This window comes from Octopus sinensis, linkage group LG27 (genome assembly GCF_006345805.1).
Source record: "Octopus sinensis linkage group LG27, ASM634580v1, whole genome shotgun sequence".
NCBI lineage: Eukaryota > Metazoa > Mollusca > Cephalopoda > Octopoda > Octopodidae > Octopus > Octopus sinensis.
Window position 1 is genome coordinate 1,167,924 of NC_043023.1, and position 15,000 is coordinate 1,182,923.

General features: G+C 35.2%; 1 protein-coding gene across 1 annotated transcript in view; it reads right to left on the reverse strand.

Moving 5' to 3' along the window:
• LOC115225473 (sperm-tail PG-rich repeat-containing protein 2-like) overlaps positions 1-15,000 on the reverse strand; it is a 604,424-nt gene that overhangs the window by 174,893 nt on the left and 414,531 nt on the right. The window contains exon 7 of the mRNA XM_029796428.2: positions 6,790-6,908. Within this exon, the coding sequence (XP_029652288.1) occupies positions 6,790-6,908 (119 nt within the window). The remainder of the gene's footprint in view (positions 1-6,789; positions 6,909-15,000) is intronic.

Genomic DNA, 15,000 nt, shown 5'->3' on the forward strand with positions numbered 1-15,000 from the left:
ACACTCTCTCTTGCTCACTTACATACGTCTACACACTCTCTTTCACACACACACACAGACACACAGACACATACACACACAGACACATACACACACAGACACATACACACACACAGATGCACACACTTTCTCTCTCTCTTCCTCTCTCTTTTTCATAAAGACCCACACTACAAACCAACCAAAACTCCAGCCATCCACAAACGACTTTCTAAACCAGCCAATTAGCAAAGTCGTTAGAGCGTTGCTTAGATTTGTCATCGTCATCATGAACTGTATGCTATTGCGGCACGATGACGACACCCCAACGGAAGCCTTCCCAATTAAATCTGAGTTCACTCATCAGAGGAAGCCACAGTGTTACTTCGTTCACAACGTCTCTTGGTGTTTTCTTGGCAGAGATACTGGGGTGGTTTGCCATTAATTTCCCCCAACTGGATGGCCACTGACCCACAAGAAGTTCATCCACCCTCTGATAAGGGTTTTGCTTTTAGTCCCACAGCATGTCCAGACACCTTCCTCACAAGAATAACAAGCTACTCAAGGGGGTGGGAGGATGGTTTAGTTGCTGACCACTTGACCATCAAACATGTAAGACCGGTTTACATGGTACCAGTTACAGGTCACATCAGCCTGTGACGAGATCCCTGACCTGACCATATATATATATATATATATATATATATATATATATGAAAAAACAAGTCAAGATAGAAAATGCTAAAATAATTTTATAAAGAACATTTCAGTACCGGTTTCAGTCATTGGGACTTTTTCAACTGTAACAATTAAAATAATTAAATTTAGAAAAATTAAATGAAAAGTTTTTTTAAAAGAATATTTGTATAGTGTTCAAATATAAGTGGCATTTTCCTTGTTTCTGCCTTTCTCTGTCTCTCTTGTGGGTTTGTGGTGGTTATATATATATATATATATTGGGTTGTCCGGAAAGTTTGTGCCGATTCAAAGTAGCTTACTTTTGACTTATTTTAGAACATGGTTGAGTTCCATAAAATAGGATTTGACTCCACCTCCATTTAGAGCACAGTTTAAGCTATCCTTTCGTGGAAGAAGGTTTATGTTCCTATAACCTGTGTTAATTATGTAACCCTTTAAAATGGAAGATAAGAAAGTTCACTTTCGGCACTTGATGCTTTGGGAACCAGACAAAAATTGCTGCAGCTCGGCTGGGATGTGTTACCCCACCCTCCATATTCACCAGATATTGCTCCTTCGGATTTCCACTTATTCAGGTCTCTGCAGAATAGTCCTAATGGTAAAAATTTCTATTCCTTGGATGACGTAAAATGATACCTTGATGAATTCTTTGCCATGAAACCACCTCAATTCTGGGAAGAGGGTATTTTCGAGTTAAAGGAAAGATGGAGATGCATTGTGCAACAAAATGGCTCATATTTGGTTGATTAAAAATGTAAAGGCAAGTATTTATTGACCTTTTTCTTTCCTTTAAAAATCGGCATGAACTTTCCGGACAACCCAATATATATATATATTGTGTACAGTTCTGTGATGGTAAGATCAACAAAAAAAAAAGTACATTCCATCTGGTGAGAGATAAATATTGTTTAATAAACACAATATATGTATTTATGTGATGCTATTAGTTTCATGTTTTTATAACATGTCAGAAAGTATTTTTTAACATGTCTTGTGCCCCAGCACAATCATCAGGCACTGTCCACATTGCATAACAAACTACTTGCTTTTTCTTACTTTTTCTCTTATCCTATCATCCCATTTTTAGTTCCTTATGCCATGTGGGCAGTGTCTGATGACTGTGCTAGGACAACAAACACTGTCTGGCATGAAAGTAATAGATAGCGCATAAATACATATATTGTGTTTATTAAATAATACATATATATATTTCGTTTTTGGATTTGGCTTGCAAGATTCTTTATATGAGTTCTTGTGTTGAAGCATATTCTGTTGCGTCTGGGGAGAGTCATTTTCTTTTTGTGCCTTATAATGTAACTCACTCACCAGTAAAATTTCCACTTATTTCTTATTTTTATTTTCCTGTGAGTATGTTACATTAAAAGCACAAAAAGAAAATGACTCTCCCCAGACACAACAGTATATAAATATATATTCTCCTGAACCCTGGAAATTATATATATATATATATGTATATATATGTATATATAACGGGAAGGTTTGCGAAAATAAACAAAAGACGAAGGTAGGTGGAGTACAAACAAACAATGTATTAGTATGGCACTCAGGAATATAAATAAAACAAGTCTTTTACGTTTCGAGCCTACGCTCTTCGACAGAAAGATACACAGAAAAGAAACAAGGAGAGAAAAAAATTGCGTGTAGGGGCGTTCTATATGTATATATATATATATATGCTCAAAAGTTCCTGGCTTTAAGGGTACTGCGAAAGGCCTGATTGAGATCTAGCCTTCCGAGTTTTTTACAGGGCTCAGAAAAACTGAACGACTGCTGTAAAAATTGTGTGAATCTGAGAGGGGGATATGTTGAATAAAATCATAATTAATTGATCCTCTTGTATTTTCTTTTGCCCAAAGCCAGGAACTTTTCAGCAGCCCCTTGTATACTGATCAGACTAGAGATTTACCTCCCTCAAATGGGAAGTGAGTTTTTCTGTGGGGCGCTTACTGTTCTCACAGTCAAGACCTGCTGGCTGAAGTTAAGAAGGAAGACAGCCATGCTAAGGCCTCTTCTGATTATGTCAATCACAGTAGCATATTGGCCAGGAATTGACCGCTGCTAAGGCTTCAGGATAAGGGATATACATGAAGAAAATCAGTAATGATTAGACTATCACTTTAGTAGATAGATTAATTAGTATAATTTTGCCTTGGAAATTCCATGTGGTCAACAAACTATAAAATGGTAGGCTACAAATCTCCCATACAGCTTTTTTTTTGTATCATACATCAAAAGCATAAAAGAGATATATTTACTTTCTTATAATTCTCTCACAGCTAGGCTTTCTGATATTTAAATCTCTTTTGAGTCACTCAGATTCACACAGTGTTGTGCATACAAGTACATATCTCTCTATATATAAAGCTGAAGTTGTCTGTGTATGGCAGGTTTGGTAGCCTTCAACTAACAAGTTGACCAAAATTGAGAGTATGATAGAAGAAGGCTTGCTCTTTCTTCCGTAGAAGAAAAAATTCAAATCGGACCATGTTAAGACCAAAAATTATTTACATCAAAAAGGTGCTTTTTTTTCTATGAAAATCCCTATTTTTTACAATTTTTTGACTGCTGTGTCACCATTTTTCGGTGTATCTCAACTAGAAAAACGTTCACTTAAAGAGAATAACAAGCTACATAATGCAAAATTTTTACTTTTCAAAAATTTCAATTCTAAAGGGTCGAAACAAACCTGAGCAACGCTAGGCGATACTGCTAGTTGTTTAAATAAATGACGAAACATGTCAGGCCCTGAGCAGAAATCTACAAAGGAGGTGGCACAGAGGTCAATTTACAAAAACTGGACATAGCATATATCAAGGCAGAGTGGAGAAAACAGAGATTCAACTGGAGCAAAGCAGGAACACAGCTCAGAGTTAAGAACAATAGACATGGACCTATGATGGTCTATTCCCAATGAAGAGCAAACAGCTTAAGCAAAAATCATCATGAATTAACCTTTTGGTTACAATATTTCTAACCAAAATACATGTCTTATGTGTTTCAATTAAATTGTAAAATAATCATGAATTTAGACTGGTTTCATGAAACAACTCAAACTTTTTTTATTTATCAACATATTAATGTCATTTTTGGACATAATATTACAAAAGTCTCTTAACCAAATTTTTTTCATAGTTTTGGTCTCAAAGTGAATCGAATTACAGGTAAATTCAACAAAATATCAAATTGTATACATACACCACACACACACACACACACACATATATATATACATACACACACATTAATGTTTCTCTCTCTCTCTCTCTCTCTCTCTATATATATATATATATATATATATATATCACTTTGATCACCTTGACCGACCAGTCTGTCAGGCGTCCATTTGACACCGCTGGTCACAGCACGCTGTCCACTCCTCTCTGGATCCCACCTTTCTCATCCACGTGATCCCAATCGTCCTCCTGAAATCGCAACTCCACCGTCGTGGAGGTCTTCCGGGTGGTCTTTTCCGCTCACACGGGTACCACTCGACAACTGCGTGCGTCCACCGATTATCGGTGAGCCGGGCGACGTGTCCAGCCCATATATATATATATATATAAAATAATATGTTACAATTATTCAATAGTCAAGATAAAACTCTGAGTTTCAGATGGCGAAGTGGAAACAACACCATCTCTTCGGTTATCTGGCCATCTGAAACTCAGAGTTTTATCTTGACTATTGAATAATTGTAACATATTATTTTATAGATAAATTTCCTCTATTTACATAATATTGACGTCTCTTTCTTTCTTTTGTTATCTTACCGTTTTTACCAATATATATATATAAATGTTTGTTGTAATATTCAGTTACAAAAAAAGACGATTTTACATTAACCTGATGGGTTACTCTATACATTATAGAGTATTATTGTTGTTGACAATCGCATGATGGTGTCTTAGCTAGTTGAATTTTCTAAGTCACTGTTGACAATATCCTTATCTAATAATAATAATTATAATAATAATAATAATAATAATAATAATAATAATAATACACACACACACATATACACACAATATTGCTAAAATTGTTCAGCTTCTGAAATTTCTTCAAACAATGTTGGAAATCTCAAACTCTCTGTCTTCACTCTTTGTTTATGTATCGCATAATTATTTTCCCTTCTGCAGAAATTACTCCAAAGAAAAATGATAAAAAAAAAGAAAAAATAACCAAATGCTTGTTGCTCAATCTGATCAAAGAAGCTTTTGGCCACCCTGTTCTTCCCTCCAGCAGATAAGGGGCCACCACAGAGCCCACAATTGTTACAAGGAAACTGCAAGGGCCACAATAGCCATTTAGAAAAAATCTATTCAGATTTTTGAAAAAACAATGAGCCCTAGCTACATAAAACAGAATAAGTCACTTTGAAATGCGCAATGGTTAATCCAAAACAGTATCTGTTTCTTTAAAAAACTGTTACGACAAATTAGTAGTTTAGAAAACAGCAACAACTGCTTAAAGTCTGCTTTAGCAAATTTAGAAATAAAAAGGAAAAAAGGAACAACTCTGAAAATTAAAAAAAAACCAGAAAAAATTGCTTCAAAACCATTTGAATAAAATTGGGAAAAACCTAGCAACGATAATTATAAAATTGTTTTAACATGTTTGAATTTGGAAAAGAGAAAAAAAGGCTGTTTAAAAACTTTTTTTAGTAAATTTGAATAAATAGGGAAAAGATGCTAAAAAATTGTAATAATGAATTTGAAAGTCATACAGAAAAACAGTAAAAACTGTTTAAAAATGAAAAAGAAACAATAATGATGGCTTCAAAACTGTTTTAGTAAATTTGAAAATTAAAAAAAACAGCAATAACTGCTGAGAAACTGCTATTACAAAATTAGAAGGGGAATATGGTAAAACAATAATTTCCTAAAAACAGTTATGCCAAAAATTGAAAATTGAAAAACAGCAATAACTGCTGAGAAACTGTTATTACAAAATTAGAGGTGAATATGGTAAAACAACAATGATTTTCTGAAAACAGTTATGCAAAATTTGAAAATAAAGAAAAACAGCAATAGTTACTTAAAAACTTTTATAGAAAATTGATAGTGATAATGGAAAAACAGAAATTTCTTAAAAATTGTTACAGTAAATCTCTACAACTGTTAAAAATCAGCTATAGTTACGAATATAATAACTGGCAATAGCAGCAACAGATCCTGGAAAAAAAACTGCTAACCCCTCCCAAGAAGCATTATCAAAAATGAAAATAGTTACAGGAAATGTATGATAACAATGCGCAGCAGAATTTTAATTACGTCTTTGGTCAGTAAATGTTATTTCCTCTTGGCTTCTCATATCTAGAAATCAAAGGAAGTGACTACTATTCCCTTCAAACTTTGCTTTTGTCACCTGGACAAAATGGTTTGAAACTGACCTATTTTCTATTACGGGATCACTGCCAGAGCAGCTGTCTGCCTTCCGTGCCGGTGGCATGTAAAAAGCACCATTTGAGCATGATCGTTACCTGCGTCGCCTTACTGGCACATGAACAAAACATTCGAGCGAGGTCGTTACCAGTGCTGCTGGACTGACTCCTGTGCAGGTGGCACCTAAAAAACACCATTTCAAGCATGGCTGTTGCCAGTACCGCCAGACTGGCCCTCGTGTAAAAGCACCCACTACACTCTCAGAGTGGTTGGCGTTAGGAAGGGCAACCAGCTGTAGAAACTCTGCCAGATCAGACTGGGCCTGGTGCAGCCTTCTGGCTTCACAGACCCCAGTTGAACCGTCCAACCCATGCTAGCATGGAAAGTGGACATTAAATGATGATGATGATGATGATTTCAGACAAATTCAGCAATGAGTTGTTAAAGAAGTTTTTCAAAGTTTTTCAAAGTTTCAAGAATTTCTAGAGCATTCTAGCAACATAGATGGCAGTATAAATACAGGGATTGTAAGCTCAACAGCTCAGTTCACTTCTAAGCAACCCAAGTGGGGACAAATTCGAGGAAAGCAAAGTCAGAAGGAAATATTAACCAATTTCCATACTTTCTTGGAGTAAGCAAGTAGGAAATAACATTTGCTACCCAAGAACAAAAAGCATGATACACAGTTTAATAACATAGATAAAACACTTACCTCATATGCACCTGGGCCAGGTACATCATTAAAGATTGCAGGCTGGAAACGTTCAGATTTTCCCAAAGATTGCTTCTGGGATAGAGTTATATTTGACTTGATGTCATAGCTTCCAGGGCCTAAGAAAATAAGCAAAGTAGAAACATATCATCATAGATAGATAGATAAATGTATGTAGATGTCTTTCATCTTTTACTTGTTTTAATCATTAGACTGCGGCCATGCTGGGGCAATGCCACGAAGCATTTTAGTTGAATGAATCAATTCTTTTTATTCTTTCATTCTTTTACTCATTTTAGTCATTTGACTGTGGCCATGCTGGGTTTTTGGACTTATTCTTTGTAAGCCTAGTACTTATTCTATCAGTGTCTTTTGCTGAACTACTAAGTTACAGGGATGTAAACATGCCAACACCGGTTGTGAAGCACTGATGAAGGAATAAACACAGACACAAAGACATACACATACATATATACGATGGGCTACTTTCAGTTTCTGTCTACTAAATCCACTCACATGGCTTTGGTCAGCCTGAGGCTATAATAGACATTTGCCTATGATGCCATGCAGTGGGACTGAACCCCGAATCATGTGGTTAGGAAGCAAGATTCTTACCACACAGGCATATATATATATATATATATATATATACTCTTTTACTTGTTTCAGTAATTTGACTGTGGCCACGTTGGAGCACCGCCTTTAGTCAAGCAAATCGGCCCTAGGACTTATTCTTTGTAAGCCTAGTACTTATTCTATCGACCTCTTTTGGCAAACCGCTAAGTTACTGGGACGTAAACATACCAGCATCGGTTGTCAAGCGATGTTGGGGGACAAACACAGACACACAAACATATACACATACATATATATATATATACAAAATCCACTCACAAGGCTTTGGTCAGCCCGAGGCTATAGTAGAAGATACTTGCCCAAGGTCCCACACAGTGGGACTGAACCCAGAACCATGTGATTCGTAAGCAAGCTACTTACCACACAGCCACTCCTATGACTATATATATATACACACATACACATATATGCTCATGTATACACACATATATATACATATATTCATATGTGTAAGAATATACATACATACATATATACACACATACACACACACATATATATATATGCACGTGTATATATGTATGTGTGTGTGTATATATATATATATATATATATATATATATCAAATTCCAGACCCTCATGCAAACACACACCCACACAGACAAGAAACTAACCCCAAAACATAAGTAAAAGATTTAGTTGTGAGGACGCAAAAGAAAATTCACAACCGAAAGGTCAGAGGTCAGTGCTATTCACCAAATATGGTAGTTTAGCTGGAATGAAAGGAAGAATAAAAGAGAAAGGATCGGATAACAAATAGTTTATTAATTGGCTTATCAAAGACAATTAGGGTCAAACTAGTGCTGTTAGGGCATGTATGTACACAAATACACCAGACATACAACACATATATATATATATATATATGTATGTATATGCATGTGTGTGTGTGTGTATATAAATTGTATAAAGGATTGTGGTAAAGCCAGACAATGCAAAGTAAATGCAAGGCAAATCACAAGAAAACAAATATATGAATTAATGTATATGGCAGTGCCCCAGCATGGCCACAGCCTCAAGGCTGAAACATATAAAAGAATAATAGATATATATAAGTGTGTGTTTGTATATATATATTTTTTACTCTTTTACTTGTTTCAGTCATTTGACTGCGGCCATGCTGGAGCACCGCCTTTAATCAAGCAACCTGACCCTGGGACTTATTCTTTTGTAAGCCCAGTACTTATTCTATCGGTCTCTTTTGCCGAACCGCTAAGAACGGGGACATAAACACACCAGCATCGGTTGTCAAGCAATGCTAGGGGAACAAACACAGACACACAAACACACACACGCATATATATACATATATACGACGGGCTTCTTTCAGTTTCAATCTACCAAATCCACTCACATGGCTTTGGTCGGCCTGAGGCTATAGTAGAAGACACTTGCCCAAGGTGCCATGCAGTGGGACTGAACCCGGAACCATGTGGTTGGTAAAGAAGCTACTTACCACACAGCCACTCCTGCACCTATATATATATATATATACACACACATATTTTCACACACACACTAGTGATAAACTATACACATTCTAATTCAGTTGCATCGATCCATACATACAAACATACGTGTGTGTGTGTGTATCAGAGAGAGAGAGAGAGAGAGAGAGAGAGAGAGAGAGCATAGGCATAAGAGTGGTTGTGTGGTAAGAAGGTTGCTTCCCAACCGCATGGTTCTGGGTTCAGTTCCAATCTGTGGCATCTTGGGCAAATGTCTTCTATTATAGCCTCGGGCTGACCGAAACTGTGCGAGGTGCATACATATATGCACACACATACGCGGATAAACCTGTATAATAGGTATAAACTCATATGTATCCAAAACTGGTCACAGCATAACAAATCTGGATTAATGAGAGCATTACTTTGACGAGGTCATCAATAACAGTGAAAGGAATATGATGAACCAGATGGGAGACTGATTGATTGATTAATCAGCTAATCAATTAGTTAATTGGTTAATTAGTAAAATAGTTGACTAATAATAAAAACAATTGAAACAGAATCTGTGCTTGTGTTTCTTTCTGGCAAAGCAGCCATGTCAACATAAAACATCTGTTTCAACAATTTAACATACAATTTCACATAATGAATCTTGTAAAATCAATTCAAAAGTTATATATATGTGTACATGCATACGTGTATGTATATATATATATATATATATATATATACCGGAGTAAACACATAAATGTGAAACAAGGTGGAAAAAAGAGTACTCAAATACCAAGGATAGAGTAATATGCTTTATTTAAAAGCAGCAGAAATTCAATAAAACCTGTTACTCGGAGTTTCACGTTCCCGTTCGTCGGACAGTTTTGTTAAATAAAGTATATATATATATATATATAAATGTTTTGTGTAATAAGATAAAAAACCAAGGCTGTATAGATATAGAGCATTTATAGATAGATAGTTGTAAGACCTTCTATCTATAAATGCTCTGATATCTATACAGCCTTGGTGTTTTATCTTACTACGCAAAAAATTCTTATATACACACGCTGATATAGAACCAATGTTGAATCCTTTATTCACAATATTACCGAATCTGGAACTTAACTATGGTCTGTCTATAGCACTTATTCAGCATTACCTGACACCTTTGGGTCTCAATGACACCATTATCTCATATATATATATATATATATATATATATATAATAGAAATATGTTACAAAAAGAAAATAGAAACTACAGGCGGAAATGTATAAGAAGAGAAATAAGCGAAAATGCACATTGGAAATCAAAAAAAGTAGAGGCTTTTATGAAAAGTAACGATAGATATATATAATTAGATAAACTGAGGTAGGAGTAAAAGTAATAAAAGTCATTATTGTGAATTGTTAAAGAGATTCAAAAGCATACTGGTTTCGTGAATTTACTAATCATTACTTTGAATGCACACAAATTAATGAATGGTGTCAGGTCTGCTAGTCCCTTAGTAAAATGATTACATGTAAAGGAGGTAAGTAGTTCTGGATTTGGTGCAATTAGGGTAGATATAGATGTGTAATGTGAACGGTGTATGGGATTTAAGTGGGTTAGTGGTATTAATTGAAAGGTTAGTAGTGTTCTGTATTATGTTATGTGTTCATATTGAGTTGTGGAAGATATTTATTGATGAAAGTTGCCTTGAGGATATATTGTCTACAATAATATTAAGTGGTATAGCATGCATAAATAACGATCAAGAAATAAAATGATTAATTAATAATCAAGTGGCACCAGTATGCTGAAAATAGCAGCCAGAAGATGAGTAGAACCACAAATTTCCACTGATACAAATTAATTGAAATCAGGGGAATGAACAGAAATTCTAAGCCCCCATACCAATAATGAAAAGAATAGCAATTTGAAAACCAGACATACCCGTATTTTCACAATTTCAAATTTTGTGAAAATTCCACTTAGTTATCCTCAGCGATTCTTACTGATCCATGGGTCATAGAAACTGCCCATCTCAACAAAGTGTGCAATGACCATTTTTAATGCCAACCTTTGGGTCAGTAAAACTCACTGATGAGAACTAAGTGACATTTTCACAAAGTTTGAAATTGTGACAATACGGGTATGTCTGGTTTTTCAATTTGTTATTCTTTTCATTATCTGTATGAGGGCTTAGAATTTCTGTTCATTCCCCCGATTTCAATGAATGTGCATCAATGAAAATTTATGTTGTAGACATCTTCTGGCAGCTATTTTCAGCATACTGGTGCCACTTGCTAAATCCATTTTCCATTTCCCCTCAATCATTACAAATCTCAAAAACTGTGAAATTCCTCATGTAGATCTAGTGACAATTATATCATTACTGTGGATGACATCAGGTAGCCTAAACGGTGAAAGTGCTTTAATCAGCATACTACTAAGCATATACCCAAGGTCCAAATAATTTGTTGTTGTTGTTGTCTGTTCCTTCTCCAGCCACGCCTGGCTCATAGGGCTGGTTTCCTGGTTTCCTTGGCGTATAGGTTCCCCACCTGGACGGGACGCTGGTCCGTCACAGGTGAGCTGCAAGATGCAGGAGAAAAGAGTGAGAGAAAGTTGTGGCGAAAGAGTCAGCAGAAGTTCGTCATTACCTTCAACTGGAGTCGCGTGGAGCTTAGGTGTTTTGCTCATAAACACACATCGCCCAGTCTGAGATTCGAACCAGTGATCCCTCAACCATGAGTTTGCTGCTCTAACCACTAGGCCATGTAGGTATGTATGTATTTATATCCAAAATTCTATACAGGTGAGTAGTGGCTAGTGGATTTCCCCTTGTTTGGATAATTATTACTTCTGAGGTTTCGATAGCTATGAAACATATATAGCTTGGATTTTTTTGCTCCATTCCTTAATTTTAGATTTTTATTCACACACACACACACACACACCAATCCCATCTGCTAATTGAGAACTATAAAGTAACTATTTTCAGCTTATCGGACTTCAATATGGGAAAAATTTACAAGCTTCTATCTCAATAAACCACTACTGGTCCTGCTGCATGTTGTTGTTATACCTTCTACGGACTGCTTGAAGCTTATTTACTTCCTACACCTCGATCCTTGAAGCTTACATTTACATATACATGTGTGTGTGTATATGTTTGTGTATGTATGAGTGTAAATAGTGGGATTTACAAAAAAACAAAAGACGAAGATGGGTGTATAAACAACAAACAGATGTATTAGTTTAACGCTTGAGAAGTGAGAAAGTCTTTTACGCTTCAAGCCTATGCTCTTCAGCAGAAAGGAATGCAGAAAGAAAATAAAATGTTTGTATGTGTATATATGTCGTTTATCTGTTTCAGTCATTAGACCATGGCCATGTTGGGGCAGTGCTTTGAAGAGCATTTAGTTAAATGAATCGATCCCAGTACTTTTTTTCTAACACTGGTATTTATTCCACCAATCTCTTTCTGCTGAACCACTAAGTTATGGGGATATCAACAAACCAACACCAGTTGTCAAGCAGTGGTGCGGGGCAAACTGAGATACAAACACACAAACATATACATATATGCAGCAGGCTTCTTTTAGTTTCCATCTACCAAATCCATTTGCAAGGCTTTTGTTGGTGTGACGCTATATCAGAAGGCATTTGCCGAAGGTACCACACAGTGGGACTGAACCCAGAACCGTGTGGTTGGAAAGCAAGCTTCTTACCACACAGCCATACTTGTATTTAAATATATATTTATGTATATATTACATACATATAAAGGGATGACCACTAAGTGGACATCCATTATGCTAGAAGTAGACCACCTATGGACTTACCACTAAGAAAAGATTGTTCTCAAGAAAATTTAGAAAACGCCAGAACGTAAGCAAGTAAGACAAATAAAAAGATACAAAATATAATGATTATTATGATGTATATCTATCTATATGTATATATACATATATCTATGTATAAATCTATCTATCTATCTATCTATATATATATATACATATATATACATACATTTATATATATATACATACATACATATATATATATACATACATATATATATATATATATATACATACATACATACATATATATATACATACATATATATATATACATACATTTATATATATATACATACATACATATATATATATATATATACATACATATATATATACATACATATATATATACATACATACATATATATGTATACATACATATATATACTTACATACATACATACATATATATATATATACATATCTCTCTCTCGCTCTCTCTCTCTATATATATATATCTATATCTATATCTGTCTATCTATATGTGTGTGTGTGTGTGTATTCATTGCTTCGTCTTTGTACATTAGTTTTTCTATACATTAATACATGCATGCATATATATACATATGCGTCAGTGTATGTGTGTGTATGTGTATAAGTTTGTGTGTGAGACAAACCATCAAACCAAAGTACACAACTATCTCGGTAAATCACAATATAATGAAAAACAGGATTTAATAAACGTTTAAATATTCATATCAGTGCTCGGAACAGTTTATCCGTGGCTAGAAGTTATGGGAAAGTAGTTTTTAATTATTGTGGTGACAAAAATATATGTTTTATTATTACACAGCGTGGGATAGGGATATCAGCGGATATAGAGCTCTGTGTGTGTGGGCATAAGGATAATAATAATAATGATAATAATAATATGTATGAATATATACATACATATGTATACATACATATATATTTTATATATATATATAATTTGATATGCAAAAATATTATTATATGCATGGACACATACACACACTCATATATGTATATATATATATATGTGTGTGTGTGTCTGAGTATGTGTGTATATACATGTATATATATTCATCCACACAATAAGACATATGAAAATAATCATATACATGTATGTGTGTGTATGTATATATACATATATATATACACACACACAGGTGTAAGAGTGGCTGTGTGGTAAGTAGCTTGCTTCCCAACCACATGGTTCCAGGTTCAGTCCCCCTGCGTGGTACTTTGGGCAAGTGTCTTCCACTATAGCCTCGGGCCGACCAAAGCCTTGTGAGTGGATTTGGTAGACGGAAACTGAAAGAAGCCCATTGTATATATGTATATATATATATGTGTGTGTCTGTGTTTGTCCCCCAACATCGCTTGACAACCAATGTTGGTGTGTTTACGTCCCCGTAACTTAGCGGTTCGGCAAATGAGACCGATAGAATAAGTACTAGGCTTACAAAGAGTAAGTCCTGGGGTCGATTTACTTGACTAAAGGCGGTACTCCAGCATGGCCTCAGTCAAATGACTGAAACAAGTAAAATAGTAAATAGCATGTATATACACACACGTATGTATATATACAAATACATGTGGCATGGTGTGGTTGTGTGGTAGGAAGTTTGCTTCCCAACCACATAGTTTTGGTTTCAATCTCACTGCATGGCACCTTGACAAAATGTCTTCTACTTTTCTATACTCGTGTGGAAGAGAGGACATGATGATGATGATGAGTACACACACACACACACACATCTCTCTATATATAAACGGCAGTTTGTCTGTGCGTGTTTCTGTGTGTCTGTTTGCTTGTACCCTCCCTGACCACGGCTTTCAACCGATTCTGATGAAACTTGACACACACATTGCCCAATGTCATAATTCAAACTAACGCAGCGAAATTTTGAAAAGTTCCCCCCATTCTGAAAAAATCGATAAATTCGACATGGAGTCGAGAATCAGAAACACGAACCACAAACTGTCTAGGGGGCGCAACTCCACCTTTTTAACTCTCAAAAAAAATTTACCATAATTTTTTTTTCCATTTTTTCTCTACTTTTTGGCTATAACTCTCTAAAAATGCTTTATAGTTATTTCCCTTACAAACCCGAGCAACGCCGGGCGATACTGCTAGTATATATATATAAATATAATTGATGTAGACAACAGTGGACAATGTGTTACCAAAAAGGAAAACTATAAATGTCACAAAATATGACTAGGGTGTTAGAAACACCTACATTGCTAGGAATAAGAGCTAAAATACTCTAATACTGCATTCAAAGGACATGATTGTATATACATATACTGACA